This window comes from Stegostoma tigrinum, chromosome 2, assembly GCF_030684315.1.
Source record: "Stegostoma tigrinum isolate sSteTig4 chromosome 2, sSteTig4.hap1, whole genome shotgun sequence".
In the NCBI taxonomy this organism is placed as follows: domain Eukaryota; kingdom Metazoa; phylum Chordata; class Chondrichthyes; order Orectolobiformes; family Stegostomatidae; genus Stegostoma; species Stegostoma tigrinum.
This window is the reverse complement of record NC_081355.1, coordinates 75,154,480-75,167,673: the sequence shown is the minus strand read 5'-3', so window position 1 is coordinate 75,167,673 and position 13,194 is coordinate 75,154,480. Positions and strand designations below refer to the sequence as shown.

At 42.7% G+C, this 13,194-nt stretch overlaps 1 protein-coding gene across 4 annotated transcripts in view; it reads right to left on the bottom strand.

Moving 5' to 3' along the window:
* The window catches only part of LOC125461085 (dynein axonemal heavy chain 11-like), a 466,228-nt gene that overhangs the window by 188,552 nt on the left and 264,482 nt on the right, over window positions 1-13,194 (bottom strand). For all 4 annotated transcript variants that reach the window (XM_059654665.1, XM_059654655.1, XM_059654658.1 and 1 more), the window contains 2 exons: window positions 11,479-11,621; window positions 1,374-1,535 (listed from right to left, as the gene is read on the bottom strand). In XM_059654665.1, coding sequence (XP_059510648.1) covers window positions 1,374-1,535; window positions 11,479-11,621 — 305 coding nt within the window. The remainder of the gene's footprint in view (window positions 1-1,373; window positions 1,536-11,478; window positions 11,622-13,194) is intronic.

Here is a 13,194-nt window from a genome sequence, read left to right as displayed (position 1 = left end):
GGATGTCACGCATGTGGTCATCACGTACTGGGAGTCCATTACTTGTTATAACAGATTGGGATCTCAATAGGCATTTAGGATGCATGCTTGAAACCCACACATGCCGACTGCAAATGTTAATTGGTGACCAATGCAACCATTCTGTGCCATTTTACAAAAAAGGTTTACAACTGAGTAGTGCATATGTCACCCACCCTGTAATCACCTTTTCCAGGCAATCAGCATCCAATCCAACAGATCTGAAAGAATAATGCAAGGATACTGTCTAAAGGGTAAGTTTCACTTCATTTCATCTCTTCTGTTTTGGAGCCAAGAGGAAGAGGAGTGCCCGGAATCTCCTCCCTGTATCACCCACTGACTCCCACCTGAGGCAATCAGATTAGATCTCTGAGGAAGGATCACTAGGCCCGAAACGTTAACTCTGTTTTCTTCTCCACAGATACTGTCAGACCTGCTGAGCTTTTCCAGCAACTTTGTTTTTGTTCCAGATTCCATCTGAGTCTTATAGTTCTCTCTCCCACAACCACTAGGTTGCTTGTACAGCTAGGAATAGTGCCTTTTGGGCTAACAGACTCACTCTGATTCAGCTATTGGTTTGATTTGAGTCATTTTGGGTGTGACTCAATTACTAGGTTTTTTTTTAGTGAAGAGAAATTCACACACTGATCTATTGAACACAAAGGTATATGAAGTTGTTACTCGTAAAAACATTTCAAATGTAAAATCAATACAAATAATTCCTTCGTTTAATTTAAAATTTCCCAATCAAGCCCAAGGCTGACTGGCCTAATAATTTGAATTTACTTTTTTGCATCTCTCACTGATTTCAAAGAAGCATCATAACTGATTCCTGACCAATGTTTAGATAACACTTGAAACACAACTTCCACGATTCAAATGTAGTAATATTAATAGCTGCAACATTTATAATTGTTTTAAATCACCTGAAGTAACATTTTACATCTCGATTACTACCTGGAGCAAACGAAACATGATTCTTCAGAATTTTCTAACAATTACAGTTCTAATCAATTGTTATTTCACTAGCATGGACATTCTGATCAAAACTGCAAATAAAATTGCTAAAAAGGTCATGGACACTATAATTCATAAAACTGTGAAACTGCAAAACTAACTTCTTAGCAAATGTCCAAGTTATGTTGGTTTTAGTGGTTGCTGAATGCTGTGTCTCAAATTATTGACTGAAAATTATTCCTCAGAAAACAGTACAATGTGTATCATAGTCCTGTAATTAACCTTTGAATGCTCATTATCACGTAAAACTGTGTGACTAAGGTAAGAATGTCTTTGAAGACACACACACTGGTGCATTTCTACAAATTAATTTTGACTGACACTGATAAGATACACACCTTAATCCCCTCAATCTCCTCAATGAATCTCCTGCTGACAGACACTAAGGCCTCCTGTGGCCACTCATGAAACCAGTCAATAGCTGTGCAGTTAACTATGGCTGGGAACTTCCGGGCTCTCACGCGTAAGGATGAACCAACTGGGGAGAAACAGAGAACAACCTGCGGGAGAGAAGATTAAAAGCATAACCATACAATAGCCTTGATCAAAGCAAGTACTCAGGGTGAATTATGATCACACGAGAAGTTTATTAGTAGATCAGAATTCAAACAAGTTCAGCTAAGAAGCTACTTACCTACATAAGAATTGGATTAAATTTACATTAGTATAAGATTGTTTCACTCTAACTGGACTAAAATTCAAAGTATTCATGAAATTATTCAAAGCATAAAAATGTTTATTCTTAAAATGACACAACACATCGAATGAAATGTAATTTCTTCACACCCTAATATATTCATTAATTCTGAACAATTATTTATCTTAAAAGAAGTTATTTTCAGTCATGTTGACAATGTTGCTCTGAAGATCCACTTTACTTTGGGATTTATCCTATGAGTGATCTTTAACACTGGTAATATTCCAGTATTTTCCCTAATACTAACATCTGATATAACAGGTCTGTACATAACAGCCTAAGAAACACAAGCAGGAGTAGGCCATTTAGCCCCTCAAACATGCTTTGCCATTCTCTAATATCATGATGCGATCTGCCCCAGGTTCCAACCTCTCTTTTGTGCCAAGTCCTCGGATTCCCCAACTCTTGATATTTAAAAAAAATGCATCTATCTCCTATTTAAATATGTTCAGTAATCTAGTCTCCTCAACTCTCTGGGGTAGAGAACTCTAGGCGTTCACTAGCTTTTTGCGAGAAGAAATTCCTTTGCATTTCTGTTATAACGAAGTGTCCCCTTATTCATGACTATATCTTCCAGTTTGAAATTCTCCCACTAGTGAAAACAACTTCTGAAAACATCTTCTCAAATCTTGTCAAGCCCAATCAGAATCTTGCATACTTCAATAAAGTCATTTCTTATCAACTCTAATGAATAAAGCCCTAGCCCCTTTAGGCACTTTTGAAAAGTCAACTCCTTCATCCCAGGAATCAGCTTCATGAATCTATTTTGAACTGTCTCCAATGTCAGTGTATCCTTTTCTAAACACAGTATTCCAGATGCAGCCCCACCAACACCATGTACAGTTGGAGCTAATTTTATCTATTTTTAAACTCCAACCCTCTACCACTATAGTCCAAAATTTCATTTGTTTTCTTAATTACTAGCTTTAAATGCATGCTAACATTTTGTGTTTTATGCATAAGAACAGCTAAATTCCTCCATACTAAAACTTTTGGGAGTGTTTCTCCATTTAAACAATAGTTTGCCTTCTGATTATTTCTATCAAACTGCATGACCATACAATTTCCTACATTGAAATTCATCTGCCAGGTTTTTGCCACTCACTCAACCTTTCTATGTCTCCTCGCAGATTCCTTATGTCCCCTCACAACATTTCCTCCCATCTATTAACATCACCAAATTTGGATGCACTGAACTCTGCCCTTCCTCTACAACATTCACATAGTAAATAATTGAGGCTTTCATACTGATCCCTATGATACTCCCCTACTTATGTTTTTCCAGCCTGAAAAGATCCATTAGTACTGGCTGTCTGCTTTCTGTATGTTAACCAATAATCAATTCATAGTAATACCTCCAATGCTGTGAGTTTTGTCATAACCTTTTACGTGGTAGCTTGTTGAATGTCTTCTTGAAAGCCAAATATGCTACATCTACTAGCTTCCTTTATTCTGCTGAATAAAACCTCAAAGAACTCTAGTAAACCTGTCAAGTTGGATTTCCCTTTCACAAACTCACATCAATTCTATTTATTTGTTTCAAGCTTTTCTAAATGTCCTGCTATTTTTTTCTTTAGTAATGGACTCTAGCATTTTTCCAATGACAGCTGTTAGGCTAACTGGGCTACTTTCTATCTCCCTCCGTTTTTGAGCAGGGGCATCATGTTAGCAGCTTTTGTATCTATGGGAACCCTCCTGGAATTGAGTGAGTTCTGGAATATTTCAACCAATGCCTTCAACATATGCGCAGATCCCTCCTTTGAAATCCTTGGATGCGAGGCATAAGGTCTTCAGGCCACCAGTTTGTCAAATACTTTGACCTTATGATAGAGACTGTTATAAGACTTTTCTTCCCATTAAAATCTTGTTTATTTGATATCTTGGCGATGCTAATAGAGTCTATGCAGTGAGGCAACTCACTACAGGAACGCAGACAACTCCTAACAGTGACTTTTTCCGGTTTTTGTTCCTTTTTTGCACCCAAACTGCAATTAGAAGGCATATGGATGATAGTATAGGTAGGGGTGGAGGTTAGATAGACCTTGCGTTTAGGGTAAAAGTTTGGCACAACATCGGGCTGTACTGTTCTATGTTCAAACTATATCAACATTACTATATATTGCATCTACATCACTATTCACCACCTCACTAATGTGTTCCTTTTTTAACACCCCCCCCACACCCCCAACCTTCCTCACCTCCCACTTTTTTTAAATTTGTGACTATTTTTCTGAATTGCCTAAAACCCATGAATGTTCACCTCCTAGTTCTGGGCATCCTCCAATTGTGACTTTGGAATAGCTATCAAACCATTTCACCTGTTCCTTTTTGTGCCATCATCGATCTCGTTGCAAATGCTGCATGCATTCAGATAAAGAGCCTTAAGTTTTGATTGCTTCCCATTTTACCTATTCTGCCTCTAATTTCTGTTGCCTCTTCTGTTTATGCTTTCTGCCCCATTTTGTTTTAACTAGTATTAATTTATTTCATTTCCACACTCTCACCGGACCCTTTGAGCTTAATTATTTCATGGAGATTTCTTGAGCCTTCTTCTGTGAAAATAGACACAAAGTACTTGCTTACCTTCTCTGACATTTCTGTTTCTTATCATAAATTCACCTATCTCTGCTAGTACTGGATTCATATGTGCTTTTGCCAATTTTTTCCTTTTCACATACTCATGTACCATACCTACTCCCAAGTTCACACGTTGGAAACTGCATCTGCATAGCAATGTGTCCAAAATGAAACTGCAAATGTCAGTTTCAGGGCAAAGTCCCAAGTGAGCTCCAGAACCATTACTAAAGTAGTGAATTCAGCTTTCCTTACTGGATATACTGACCTCTGAAGATGCCTCAACCGGGTTGCATAGGGACAGTCAAAGTAGGATCCAAACCTGTTGAGTTTGGCCTATCTGTTAGAGTTAGGGCACTCCCTTCCAGCACACACACACACACTAATATCTGTCTGTGAGCAACTGAGTGCCTTTCCTAGTAATGCAGATAATAGAGTAATATAAAAGGAATGATGAGTGCCTGAAATGCAAAATCATACTCTTTACTGAAAGATAAAGCTGAAATAGAAAATTATATGTTTAAGCTGCAAAAGTTTGGATAAATAAATAAATATTGAATTTGGGGACTATAACATAGAAGAAGCAATTTTTTTTAACTAACATTAAATATTGAGTTTGCAATGTTTGTGTCATACAGAATTTAATAATAGGTTATACTGCAGTTGGACACCATGGAAACAAGGTTATTTTGTGACAAGTGCAAAGTTTTCCTAAGTATAGTTTGAGTTTCCTGCTATCAATATTCTCAGTGTGGCCAAAATTGAACTGGATCAGTGTGGCTACAATCGTATGTCAGAGGCTGGGAACTCTGTGGTGAATAAACCACCTAGCCCTCCTTACAGCCTGTCCATCATCAGCCAGTCAGGTATATTTTGGAATACTCTCTACAATGCAGCCCATCCACCATCACAAGCATTCATTGCCTCCACCACCAATGCACTGTGCCAGCAGTGCATACCATCTACAAGATGCACTGCAGCAATTTACCAAGGGTTCTTTGACTACAATTTCCAAACTCGTGACCTCTACTGCCTAGAATGACAAAGGACAGCAGATATATGGGAACTCTATCATCTGCAAGTTCTATACCAAGTCACATGCCATCCTGACTTGTAATGATGTAGCCATTCCCCAGTGTTGATAGTTCAAAATTGTGGAACTACCTTCGTAACCGCATTGTGGGTATATCTTAACCATACGGGCTACAGCAATTCAGGATGTCGGCTCACCACAACCTTCTCTAGAAGAATAAATGCTGGCCTAACCAGGAACGCCTGCATTGCAAGAACAGATAAATAAAAGTCACAATAATGTACAAATGAGTGTTCTTTGCCTTTTTTAAACAGAGAGTCAAAAACAAGTGCAAAATTCAGTTTGAACAGAATTAGACATCAGGGAGGAACTGTATCAACAATAAAGCCAGGTGGTAACGGGAGACGGTAGATGGTGGAGGGAAGGAAAATGGACAGAAAGGTCATGACACAGCATGACTGGCAGGGTGGTGGATGATTAACTAAATATTGGAGATTCAGTCACAGATCCAGGACAGAAATGGGTCAGTAAAAACCGAAGAACTGCGGATGCAGTAAATCAGGGGCAAAAACAAAGTTGCTGGAAAGGCTCAGCAGGTCTGGCAGCATCTGTGAAGGAAAAAAACAGAGTTAACATTTCAGGTCCAGTGACCCTTCCTCAGAAGGGTCCGAGGAAGGATCACAAGACCTGAAACATTAATCCCTGTTTTTTCCTTCACAGATATTGCCAGACCTGCTGAGCTTTTCCAGCAACTTTGTTTTTGTTCCAGAAATGAGGCAGTATTGGGGACTGGAGTCGGGTGTGGTACCATGTTGCAGCACAAGCCACTTGTAGCTTGTCACTGGAATATGGTGCTGTGCCCAAATTTCCTGTCTGAATACTTTTAATCAACCTGTCATACACATTATGACAGATATGGAACAGGGAAACTTGAACCCAGGACTCCTGATTGGGCCACTACCAATGTGCTATAAAAGCTCAAAGTGCCAATGAATCAGTCATTTAGACATTGATGTTTCTGTTCAGATGTGTTGTTATGAAACACTGCTTGAGCATGTGAGATTTGAAACAAGGTCTCCTAGTCCAGGTTTAGTGACATTACCACTGCCCCACAAGAGGTCTTGCTTTTTTCCTTTCTAGAATTTTTCTCATCAAACTGTTCACAGATATTATCATACACCTCTGGCACAGGTGGAAGTTGAGTCCAGGTTTCTTAGTCTTGAGGTAGGGACTCTGCCACTGTACAAGAGTCTCTCTGTCCTCCTTTATATTCTGAATCTAAAGGCCTAGCTAATTGGCAGCAATAAATGACAAACCACAATTGAGTCTTCACAAGAAGAGGTTTAACAGGAAGATTAAGTTTACTACATAATAGCAACAGATAAAAGTTACATTGACTAGTCAAGCATAATTAGCAATAGCCTGCAGATGCCCCAAGAAGGCAGCACACTCTTCTCAAGGGCAACTAGTTACAGACAATAAATGCTGGCCCTGCCAGAGATGGCAGCATGCCTTGAAAGAATAGAAAACTTACAAAAATTAATGGCAGCCAGAGCTGTTTCCATCAGGACATCATGCAAGACTACTTGATTTCTTATTCAAGTACTGTGTGACATCATCAGAATGGCTGGAGCTCAATGAAGCTTCAACATTAATTATTTCAAACCCTTTGCCTTATACAAGGGGTGGGACCACAGCATGTGGTGGGAGTCAGTCAGGGTTGAAGATCAGCCTTGAACAGACATGGTGATTATCAAGGACAGGTTAGAAAATGGAGAGGTGGGAGAGATCATGAAGGTGGGGATTTGTATCACTGAACGTGTCAGAGCGATGATGTGGATGTGCCAGTGTTGGACCGAGGGGGGCAAAGTCAGAAGTCACACTACACCAGGTTATAGCGCAACAGGCTTATTTGAAACCACAAGCTTTCAGAGCACTGCTGCTTTGTCAGGTGAAATTCACCTGTATTTCACCTTATGAAGGAGCAGCACAGTGAAGGTTTATGATTTCAAATAAACGTGTTCGACTGTAACCTGGTGCTGTGTGACTTCTGACTTTGTGTCAGAAGGAAAAAGTGAAAAAAAAGTGTTTATTGCAAGGCTTGTGAGACCTTGGAGGTTCTGCTCTCGTCCACAGGCATTTCTACATAATGAATTCAACTCTGCCTACCGCCTTTCACATGTCACTGTTCCTGAGAACTAAGAAGTGCGATTGTAGATAAAAATAGAAATTTTGTTTAATGGCATTGAGAGGACTCCTTAATTGGTTTCACTAACTAAACTGTCCCCTTGGTGACCAGCCTCTTACACCAGCTCTTGCAAAGTGCTGGATTTGAGGGTAGTTTTTTTTAAACACGTTTTCAGAACTTTTAACATTTTACCTTACCAGCTAACTCAAACCTACCTGTTTGTGGGGCATTAAACTATCCTCAATGTTACTGGACAGTGGCCGTTGTTATGCTACATTCCCAATGGATTCCCAATTCACAATATTTTGCTTCCTTTATCAATGTAAATCTGCACCTTGATCATGCTCTCAAAATAATTTTTTTAAAAAGGAAGCATTCAACACAAATTTAAGAAATTTGCAAAGATTTTTCTGCACAGAAAAACATTTCAGAAGCTTATTTTTCTTGCTTTTAAATTTCCTTCTCCACAATAGTTTTCCATCAATTCAAAGAATCAAATTATTCCGTAATTCTTTACCTGCTCCTGGGTCTTTGTTATTGATTCTCGGATTGGCCACTAGGTGGTGTATATGTTTGATGCAGACTCCAATCTGTCCTCTGTGGACACGTTTTGGCTGGTTTGCAATGCAGAGTGACGCCAACGATGTGGGTTCAATTCTGAAACTGACTAAGGTTACCATGAAGGACTCTTTCTCAACCTCTCCCACACTGCCTGGAGGTACGGTGAATCTTAGTTTAAACCAACGCTAGTCATTTCTTTCTCTCTCTAACGAGCAGGCAGCCCTGTGGTCTCATGGGACCAAGGCAACTTTATTTTTCTTCACAGATAATAAAGTGTGAAGCTGGATGAACACAGCAGGCCCAGCAGCATCTCGGGAGCACAAAAGCTGACGTTTCAGGCCTAGACCCTTCATCAGAGAGGGGGATGGGGTGAGGGTTCTGGAATAAATAGGGAGAGAGGGGGAGGCGGACCGAAGATGGAGAGAAAAGAAGATAGGTGGAGAGGAGAGTGTAGGTGGGGAGGTAGGGAGGGGATAGGTCAGTCCAGGGAAGACGGACAGGTCAAGGAGGTGGGATGAGGTTAGTAGGTAGGAGATGGAGGTGCGGCTTGGGGTGGGAGGAAGGGATGGGTGAGAGGAAGAACAGGTTAGGGAGGCAGAGACAGGTTGGACTGGTTTTGGGATGCAGTGGGTGGAGGGGAAGAGCTGGGCTGGTTGTGTGGTGCAGTGGGGGGAGGGGACGAACTGGGCTGGTTTTGGGATGCGGTGGGGGAAGGGGAGATTTTGAAGCTGGTGAAGTCCACATTGATACCATTGGGCTGCAGGGTTCCCAAGCGGAATATGAGTTGCTGTTCCTGCAACCTTCGGGTGGCATCATTGTGGCACTGCAGGAGGCCCATGATGGACATGTCATCTAAAGAATGGGAGGGAGGGTGGAAATGGTTTGCGACTGGGAGGTGCAGTTGTTTATTGCGAACCGAGCGCAGGTGTTCTGCAAAGCGGTCCCCAAACCTCCGCTTGGTTTCCCCAATGTAGAGGAAGCCACACCAGGTACAATGGATGCAGTATACCACATTGGCTGATGTGCAGGTGAACCTCTGCTTAATATGGAAAGTCATCTTGGGGCCTGGGATAGGGGTGAGGGAGGAGGTGTGGGGGCAAGTGTAGCATTTCCTGCGGTTGCAGGGGAAGGTGCCGGGTGTGGTGGGGTTGGAGGGCAGTGTGGAGCGAACAAGGGAGTCACGGAGAGAGTGGTCTCTCCGGAAAGCAGACAAGGGTGGGGATGGAAAAATGTCTTGGGTGGTGGGGTGGGATTGTAGATTGTGGAAGTGTCGGAGGATGATGCGTTGTATCAGGAGGTTGGTGGGGTGGTGTGTGAGAACGAGGGGATCCTCTTTGGGCGGTTGTGGCGGGGGTGGGGTGTGAGGGATGTGTGCGGGAAATGCGGGAGACGCGGTCAAGGGCATTCTCGACCACTATGGGGGGTAAGTTGCAGTCCTTGAAGAACTTGGACATCTGGGATGTGCGGGAGTGGAATGCCTCATCATGGGAGCAGATGCGGCAGAGGCGGAGGAATTGGGAATAGGGGATGGAACTTTTGCAGGAGGGTGGGTGGGAGGAGGTGTATTCTAGGTAGCTGTGGGAGTCGGTGGGCTTGAAATGGACATCAGTTACAAGCTGGTTGCCTGAGATGGAGACTGAGAGATCCAGGAAGGTGAGGGATGTGCTGGAGATGGCCCAGGTGAACTGAAGGTTGGGGTGGAAGATGTTGGTGAAGTGGATGAACTGTTTGAGCTCCTCTGGGGAGCAAGAGGCGGCGCCGATACAGTCATCAATGTAACGGAGGAAGAGGTGGGGTTTGGGGCCTGTGTAGGTGCGGAAGAGGGACTGTTCCACGTAATTTACAAAGAGGCAGGCATAGCTGGGTCCCATGCGGGTGCCCATGGCCACCCCGTTTGTCTGTAGGAAGTGGGAGGAATCGAAAGAGAAGTTGTTGAGGGTGAGGACGAGTTCGGCTAGGCGGATGAGGGTGTCGGTGGAGGAGGACTGGTCGGGCCTGCGGGACAGGAAGAAGCGGAGGGCCTTGAGGCCATGTGCATGCGGAATACAGGTGTACAGGGACTGGACGCCCATGGTGAAAATGAGGTGTTGGGGGCCAGGGAATTGGAAGTCCTGGAGGAGGTGGAGAGCGTGGGTGGTGTCATGGACGTAGGTAGGGAGTTCCTGGACCAAAGTGGAGAAAATGGGGTCCAGATAGGTGGAGATGAGTTCAGTGGGGCAGGAACAGGCTGAGACAGTGGGTCGACTAGGGCAGGCAGGTTTGTGGATTTTGGGAAGGAGATAGAAACGGGCCGTGCGGGGTTGGGGAACAGTGAGGTTGGAGGCTGTGGGTGGGAGGTCCCCTGAGGTGATGAGGTCATGAATGGTGTTGGAGATGATGGTTTGGTGCTCGGGTGTGGGGTCATGATCGAGGGGGTGGTAGGAGCTGGTGTCGGAGAGTTGGCGTTTGGCCTCGGCGATGTAGAGGTCAGTGTGCCATACTACCACTGCGCCACCCTTGTCAGCGGGTTTGATGGTGAGGTTGGGGTTGGAGTGGAGGGAGCGGAGGGCTGCCCATTCTGCGGTGGAGAGGTTGGAGAGGGTGAGAGGGGTGGAGAGGTTGAGGCGGTTAATGTCTCGACAGCAGTTGGAGATGAAGAGGTCGAGGGAAGGTAGGAGGCCTGGGGGTGGTGTCCAGGAGGAGGACTTGTGTTGGAAGTGGGAGAAGGGGTCAGTGGAGGGAGGGTTAGGTTCCTGGTTGAAGAAGTAGGCGTGGAGGTGAAGGCGGCGGAAAAACTGTTCTATGTCCAACCGTGACTGGTATTCATTGATGTGCGGTTGTAGGGGGACAAAGGTGAGCCCTTTGCTTAGGACTGACCTCACTTTATTTTTATTTTAACCTCACTTTATTTTTCTTCACTTGATTCTTTTAGCGTCACTATTAATAGCACTGCTGAGCTCAGGAACTCCATGAGAAATAAAACCCTGCTTTTATGAGCTCTTGTCTGTTGCTTTACTATTGCTTTTCACCCATATACATCACCTTATTTTTAAATTCTACCTTAAGTTAGATATTTTTAGAAAATAAAAATTGACTGATTAGTTTTGGTCATACAATTATTTCAATTCCACCAAAATTGCCAAAAATGTCATGCTTCTACTTTCCATTTGAAAGATGGCAAAAAGTTGTGCTAAAAGATTTTATAGGCTCATTACTGCACTGAGTCTGCAGTTAAGCTGCAAGAGAACAAACTAGACAACTGGCTGAGCAGTCAATTCTTAACTTAAACTGGCAAAAAAGAACCTAAATTTTCAAGACAACACTCAGTTTACAGTTTTAAAAATTGCAAGTTTCTTTAGAAAATAAAAATTACTTGCTGATGCTGTTAGTTATTTTGTGCAATGTAAATACCTTGAGCTGTTGCCGTGCTCTGCTCAAAAAGAACTTCCAGCAATCTTCTCTATTATCCATCAGTCCCAAGCTTCGGACTTCATTACGTATACCACCAATGATATTATCAACCTCTTCTTCACTGAACAGATCAGGAATTTCACCTGTTTAAGGTAAATCAGGATTTTGGTTCTCAGAATTTGATCAAAGCAGTGGCAGTACAGATAACACGTGTTGATTTTTTTGGGGATTTGGTGTTTGGATCTTTAAAGCAGTGATGTTACCTCATTAGTTTCAACAATAGACTTTACTACTCCTCAGATATTAATCTAAGCCTTCATGACCATTACATTTTATTTATTTAAAAAAGAAACCTGCAAAAAGACCATTTACAAAAACGAACAATATGCTAATTAAAATTATATCTATCCATGATTTTGTTAATTCTCAGTGCTTCCAAAATGACTTTTAAAAAATGCCCTCCAGCTCCTTTTATTCATATTCATTGCACAAGAAGTAGTTTCATTACATTGTAACTCCGCATATGAGGTCAGTTGCAGACAACAAAACTCCTGCTTGCTCACACAAAGTCACTTTGGCCTCATTGCTAAATCAATTTATCCGCACAGTACATTCAGTGCAGCTTGATCACAGCAATCATTTGGCACTGATTAGTAATAGCATATGGCATAGTATCATTAAGCATAATTTGTTAATAATTTTACCAATTCACCACACTGATTTGTAACTTGATGCAGACTGTGAGGATGGCAGCACAATGAGTTACAAAACTAGGCAGGAAAACCATTTCACTGAATTGCACTTTTAAATCAGAGAGTCATTACAAAACTCCAAACATAGGAAGTATAAACTGAGGTCTTTCTTCTTCTCAATGCTCGCTAATAATCTGCTATTTATTGATTTAAAGGGATGGAAAACTATGAGAGATAATGGGAACTGCAGATGCTAGAGAATCCGAGACAACAAAGTGTAGACCTGGATGAACACAGCAGGCCGAGCAGCATCTTAGGAGCACAAAAGCTGACATTTCGTGCCTAGACCCTTCATCAGAAAAGGTGGAGGGTGAGAGGGTTCTGAAATAAATAGGGAGAGAGGGGGAGGTGGATCGAAGGTGGATAGAGCAGAAGATAGGTGGAGAGGAGACAGACAAGTTAAAGAGGTGGGGATGGAGCCAGTAGAGGTGAGAGTAGGTGGGGAGGTAGGGAGGGGATAAGTGAGTCGGGGGAGGATGCTCAGGTCAAGGGGGCGGGATGAGGTTAGTAGGAAGGAAATGGGGGTGCGGCTTTAGAACAGAAGGCCCAATAATAAAAATAGTAGGCTGCATTTTACTGCCTCACCCCTGTACAGCATATTTTCAGAGAGACAGAGAATACATTGAAAATATGATGGTTGGCTAGACTGTCCCCTCCCTCCTATCTGGTTCTCAAAGTAAGGTTGGATGGTAGATTGCAATTTTAAGAAAAGTATTTAGCAGGCAACTGATGTTGTTACAACAAATTGACACAAACTTAATGCTCCCCACATCACAGTACATTGTTGGCACCGGCAGATGCTATTTAACAGGAATTGTTTGAAATAGCTTTGTTGAGATGGTGGGAAGGCAGGGAGGGCACATCGGGGGCAACATTCCGAGATGATACCCTCACTTTGTGAATCGCTGTCTGGCCTTCAAAGCCTATCACACTAGCATCCTTGACCCCTCCCTTCAGCTCCCCA